A 6687-nucleotide genomic window follows, 5' to 3' on the forward strand; every position below is an offset into this window, starting at 1 on the left:
CAAAGGAGCAGCACTTGCTGCTGTTGCCATGGGGGTGAAGACACTGAACTTGGGTTTCAGGTACTGTGGCTGCTTTTATGTTCCTAACCACAACAAAACTCCAAGCGTTTCATGAGCCCGCGCTGCTATGCTCCTTGTACTTAAGAATAATCAATCCCTTTGCTAAGGTTTTTTTCCATTGCTTACGCTAGTGCAAAAATATGTCTAGATGTAAATTTTCCTGCTCCCTCCTCCCAATAGTCACAATGCCTATTTTGTTAAGTACATATTTAAAACCTGACTTGTTTAATCTTCAGTACAGGATATCATCCATCAAAATCACTTCCTTTGTCTCTATGATACTTTTAAAGCAAAAATCTAAAACCAAAGCTGAACACACAAAACTAAACAGAAATATTTTTGTAGATGTTTTCTTAAAAAATTTACTCTATACCCCCCTAATATGTTGCAGCAAATAAACAATGGAAAATAGGACTACTTTAGGAAATAAAAAAATTATAAACTCTACATTATTATAAAAAGACTTAAAAATTTAGAAATACCTGTGAAAGTAGGCTTCTGTACCAAAGATTTCACGGTAAGCAGAACAGCTACTCACTCAGCGAGGCAATCCTTGTTCTTCATCATGCTACCTTCTCATTTTCTATCATTTAATCACTCAACTGTTGTCCAGGTTTTCCCCTTTTACCCTGTCAAAAACGAAAAAGATGCTTCTGTATACAATATTCACCATCACTCAGCAAGCATGTATGCAGAATTGCCTGATATACAAGCTATTTGGAATTATCAAGTGATTTTGCTTCTTTTTTAAAAAAATGGTCTTGTCTGTTATTGTTACAACTTTTATTACAACAGTATTATGTATTTTTATTCTATGGCATGAATATGTTGGATTACCATTACATCTAAAATCACCTGCGGAATTTCAAAGTAAATTTGCATTATGCCAAGTTTATCATATGAGTTTCTTGTTTTTCCTGAAAATCAAATAATTTATTATTTTGACATTATCATGTTAATTCAGAAGAAAGTTTTGCACTGGACTGAAGCCATCTAACCAGCTGTTATTCTGGTTTGCGATATCGTGCAAGTTTCAGAGTTTTGGGTTTGTTCCCTATTGAAAAAAACCCTCCCAAAGAGAATTTTTCCAGTAGTTTAGGCACAATTTCGTTTTACACTGCTAGTCATAGCTTGAATTACTCATTTCCAAATTGGGCTCTTCTTCCCTCCCCCTGATCGGTATCTGACAGTGGCCAGTTCTTTGAAACAGATTCATCCATGGTAGAACTGAATTAAAATGATCTGACCTATGCTATATTTCAAGTGTAAGCTGTTTGCTTAGCAGTACAAAAAAATCTAAAGGCAGTACAAACACTGTCCCTCCAGACCCAATAGAATGATACTGGTGAGCATCAGTGGTTGGACTGTATCAGCAAGGCTTTAAATTCTCACCTTAGAGGAGAGCGAGCAGAGTCAGCTTGGAGCATCTTGGGCATCACTTGCCTTCTAAAAGCAGGTTGACAAGGGCTTGCACAGCACACAGTTTTGGAGAAATCAGAAGATACAGGGCAGCCTTCCATCTACAAAGGTCACAGTCAGCAAAAGTGCCTGGAAGAGCTTTGAGAGCCTATCAGTTCTATCCATAGGGGCAGGGGCACTTCAAGTCCTCTTCTCCATAGAGCATTGCAGAAAATACCAGCAGCGGGAGCCTTTCTTCCTGTGTACTCACCTTGGCCACGTAGCTGGATCCACAGCCACCCTCCTTTCCTTTCCAGCCACAGTCCTTTCCTTTCCAGATCTCACACGCATGGTGCTGCAGGCTGGCTACAGCCACCCCTTGTGGCATCGCAGCACTAACCCCGCGGTGCCGGGGCTGCTCCCGCCTTGCCAGCTACTCCCTCCAGCTTCTCAGTCCCCAGAGGTCTCCACATTTCAGCTGAGGTAATTTTTTTAGCTTTTCGCTGCAACAAATGGGGGCTAGAAACATGTTTTTACTCACCTTAAAAAAACCCAAACCAAAACAAAACCTCCAAGTACTAGGCCCCCAAACCTCTGCCTGATTTGAGCTGTGCTATAGGCACATATTGCTCTGCAGCAGGCTAAAAAAGAGTGTGCTTCGCTACCAACAGGGATGTAGCTGTTCTGTATCCAGAGAAAACAGTTAGCTGTTAGGGTTTCCAAAATACAGCCCTTGGCTTTACATGCCTGCAGCCAACTGGCAGCCACAATGACCACTATCACAGTGAAGCCTAGAAAAGCATCCAGAATGTCTCTGGCATTACTGCTGGCTTTATTCTCAGCAAATTTGATTGACCAATATTTATCAGCCACTAATAAAGTTGTTTTACTCTGCATAAAATTCATATCAAATTGCAGGCTGGCAGAAAAAAAGACAACACGATTTTGTACAGAAAGTAGCAGTTTCAATCATTAAACAAAAGAAAAACCGTCCGTGCTCAGAAAATCATTACAGCTGAATTGACATTACTAAAGGGCAAGCCACCCAGGTTAGGCATGTGTCCAATAATACTGATGGCTATTCCTAAGGCACAGGCAGAATAGTCAACAGAGGTTGATACCAGTTCAGCTTAACTTACATGACAGCAGTGCACTACAATTCTTTCTTTTTTTAAACAGGAGTTTATAGACATTGCCATATCTGCATAAATGTCACTCAGAAAATGTTAGCTGTAAGTGTCTTTAAAAAGAGCAGAAAGCTGTTATAAGGATTATGGAAAAATAGGTGCTTGTATATTCATTACTTTCAGCACAGTTTTTAGAAATGTTATTTCGAAATGTCTTCATTTTAAATTATGCCAGACCTTAAGAAATCTGCCTTCCATCAGCTGGATGAAAAATTGGCACTATTTTTCATTTCTTAGGATATATTAAATATTAGACTCTGCATTGTTGAGATCAAAGGTTCTTACAAGCTATGACCTGAAGTGCCCCAGACACTCCAGGATGTTACCTACAAGCGACTTTTCTTGCCAAAGCAGCGAGGAGCCAGGCTGCTGCACCCACGGCGGATGCTGCTGGCAGCCCCTGCTCGACGGCTGCCAGCTCCTGAATGGCTTTCCTCCATCACTCTGTGAGAGCCACAGTTGCCACCTTTCTTGGAACACCACTTTGAGTAGTACATGGGCACAAGACCTACATTAATGGTCGAGTGTGCTAATTAATCGGGCTGGGGGACAAGGGGAGCATCTGCTGCTGCAAAAACCTGAGTAGGTTTTCGGTTTGCACATTGGCAAAGGAAGGTCGCAGGCACTGGGGTCTGGCTGGTTACTCTCTGGTGGCATTCTGGAATGGAACTGCGTACTCATGCAAGTTGCAAAGGAAAGCAGAAAACTACTGCAGCTTACCGCTGCATACAGATTGTCATGCGTAAGTGCTGTGAGAGTTTACATTTCAATTTTCAAACATGTAGGATGAGGTTTTCAAGAAAGCTCTGGCTCTACTCACAGGGACAAACTGAGGAGAGGTCAAGACCAACTAAATTCTTGGAGTCGCAACAGGAGCCAACAACTTTAAGAGTTTGGTGTTAAGTGTCAACATTTCTCTCAAATTTATATCTCATATTTTCTTTAAGGTCCTTTCCAACCCTAGTCATTTTATGATTCTATGATTTTATATTTCCTAAGAATATAGGGTCCCCTGAACATCTGAAAGCTTTTGCAAACCCAAGTCCTGAGCCTTCCTGCCATTCTGCATTCTGCATACTATATTCAAACCTATGTTACTTATTTAGCTTAAGATGATTTACATGAAAATGAAAAACACTGACACATATTATAGGCAAAATAAATATTTTATTGGTTTAATATACACTTTCTTTTTAAGAAATCAGCCCTTGTGTGTCTTCCTAACACAATTTAAAATCTTATAGACTTTTTCATATAATATTGTTATATTTGAAACTATTTTTGATTAAAGACCTTGACATAGTGTAAAGAGTTTTAGTAGATGGAAATGACAGAGGAGCAAAGAGATTCCAAGCACAGCAAAATGGGATATTACATATCCACTAAATGTCTATTTGACCACATAAAACCTCCAATGACTTCCAGTTTGCTCCACTGGAACAAATGCATGTTCACCAGGCTAACTGAAAATAGACTTGGTAAGGGATGGGGAAGGAAAAGAGATTTTTTCCATTTTCCCTGTAACACAAGCAAGGTCATTCATCCATTCCAAGTTGCACATCCTAATTGCTTTCAGAAGATCAGTACTTTTATTACATTTTGGTTAATATGAAGCAGAAGAGAACTTCTCTTGGTATGACTGAGAGTAGTCAACACAAAGACAAAAAACAGTGCTTAAAATAAGGCACTTTTCTCTAGAGGGATGGGCAAACAGTAAGGAAGGAAATAAAATTAGTTAAAAGTTGTCTTCTATACAAATATAAGGCTTTCAGTGTCAGAACTTTAAGTAGTTTTAAGTAACCTCATGTCATTCTACCACGCTGCTAATAGTTACTGCCCCAAGAATTAACAGCAATTTTTACAACAGGATTGTTTCCTTCTTTTGAAGTGGCACTAAGTAACAGCAGTGGAAACCATTATTGGTTGTTTTCAAGCTCTTAAAGTGGATCAGTTATTGCACAATAAATACCTCACAGAGGTCAGTGTTTTCGGGGGGTTTTTTGTCGTGGTGTTTTTTTTTTTTTTAAAAAAAGCTAGGCTGAGCACATGTGTGTTATTCATAAATTGGTTAAGTCTGGAAATCTTCAAGTTTCATGATGCAACATTAGACAAAGAAATTAGCTACATAAAAATTTACAACAGGGACATACAAATAAATACAAAACTTTTCAGAGAGCCACAGTTTTGTTGGTGCTTTAAGAAAAAGTAAAGTAACTAGTTAAAGTGTCTAAGTCTTTACAGATGAACTCAAGGAAAGGCACACATCACAGAACCAAGCGTCGAATACAGTAGCCTATCTCAGCAGCTTTAACATCTCCTGAAGCAAAAATAACTCGACACTTTCATCAGTGTATGCCGCCCAAAGCAGAATCCCACAGCACTTCGGACTACATCCAACCTTATGGAAAAGAAAAAGCAAGATGAATATATAAATTAGATTTTCGGAACTCTGGTTGTTATGCTTAAGCATGTATTTTGATAATACCCATATCTAAGGCAGGCAAACTACAGAAATCCTCTCACATGATGTATTCACATGTGAAGCCATTACAGAGCACATTGAAACCACAAACAAAGGACCACTGCAAGAAAGCTGACAAGAGAATGGGCCAAACTATAAACCAGCTCATTTTCCAAAGCTATCCAGGATTATCAGTATCCTCTGTACTTCATGACTTCAATTTTGATCACTTACGTCTCAAGGGGAAAATGCAAACAAAGCAAGGTTTAAGTTAACAATGACGTCATATGATAAAAAAAAAATAAAATCTGGTTGTGGCAGTTCGACAAAGATTACCTGTAGTACCAGTTTCATGGCTGTGTATCTTGTTTTGCAGTTGCAGTTCTGCTTTGGGGTGATACAGCTGCTAACAATCCACTTACTATTTCTCGTCTTATTTCACCAACAATAGATTCCTTGATCTGAAAGGGATTAGCCAAAGTTTTAAGGTCAGTGAGTTATATAACCAATGGATAAAACTAAATGATATTGCAGATATGTTTGACATTATTGACATATGAAAATGTACACCACCAAAAAAGTCAACTTTCAAAAAATGCAAATGGAAAAACATAAGAGGGTTTCTCTTGGAAAAATAACTGTAAGTAATTTTAAAGTACTTGCAAACTGTATAAATGCAAACCAAAGTAGTTTCATTTTTCCAGATGGTAAATACATCTATTTTTTTACACTTAGGATAACTGGTTTTATGTTAAGAAAAAATACATTTCAAGTAATATAACATTTTGGGATATACACATCAAAAGCACCCCAAATGCACTGCTTTTTGACATTAGTTGTTATCTCCTGAAAAGGAAATCAGGACCAATCTGCCTCACAAACAGATTATGCAGTAGGAAAGGTCCAAGTCCATGAACATGAGCTGCTTTTTTCATATAAATCAAAAGGAGATGAATCCTAATTACACACTTTCAGCAGCAAAGACAAACAGAGAACTTAAACAGTTGCTCTCATCATCAGTTGGCCACTGGGATGTGATCTATGCCAGCAAGGACTATTTTTCACCAGATTGTGACAAAGTATTTACCCATTAAGTTTTACATAAAACAAACCCAGGAGTTACTACTAGCAGGCACCTGAGTGTGGCTGAGGCAAGAACAAAGGAAGAGCAGAGCACTGACACCTACAGTAAAGGAAACAAAAGAGAAATGGAGGCAAAGCCCAGTTCTACAAGACCATACTATGCCAGAAAGGAGCAGGGCACGATAAAGAAAAGCAATATGGGCTGCACATAAGTACAAGAAATCTTTGGCACCAACTCATTTTTGTATGGTCTTCAGGAAGGAATAACTACTCAGATGTGGTTCCAAGGACAGGAGAGGATGACGATGATGAGAGTGCAGGGGGTAAGAGCCAGAGCCCGGGCGCCAGGGACACTCACAGAAGCACTCCTCAGCCCAGTTAAGCAATACGGTTTTCTTTTTCTTATGAAAAGGGCAAATAATTTCCTGGCACAAATAACTGATCTTAGCCTAAAGAAAATACTGTTCACAGTGTCATTTCAAAGTAGCTTTCAAGTGC

The 6687-nt window shown here is 38.9% G+C and overlaps 1 protein-coding gene across 1 annotated transcript in view; it reads right to left on the bottom strand.

Annotated features, from left to right (window-relative positions):
• Nucleotides 1-4862: 4862 nt before the first annotated feature.
• Nucleotides 4863-6687, bottom strand: part of SSFA2 (sperm specific antigen 2) — a 34654-nt gene continuing 32829 nt past the window's right edge. The window contains exons 15-16 of the mRNA XM_010074001.1: nucleotides 5443-5567; nucleotides 4863-5043 (exon numbers count right to left, since the gene is read on the bottom strand). Coding sequence (XP_010072303.1) covers nucleotides 5457-5567 — 111 coding nt within the window. The 3' untranslated portion in view covers nucleotides 4863-5043; nucleotides 5443-5456. The remainder of the gene's footprint in view (nucleotides 5044-5442; nucleotides 5568-6687) is intronic.

Source organism: Pterocles gutturalis, unplaced genomic scaffold, assembly GCF_000699245.1.
Source record: "Pterocles gutturalis isolate BGI_N339 unplaced genomic scaffold, ASM69924v1 scaffold2332, whole genome shotgun sequence".
Classification (NCBI taxonomy): Eukaryota; Metazoa; Chordata; class Aves; order Pterocliformes; family Pteroclidae; genus Pterocles; species Pterocles gutturalis.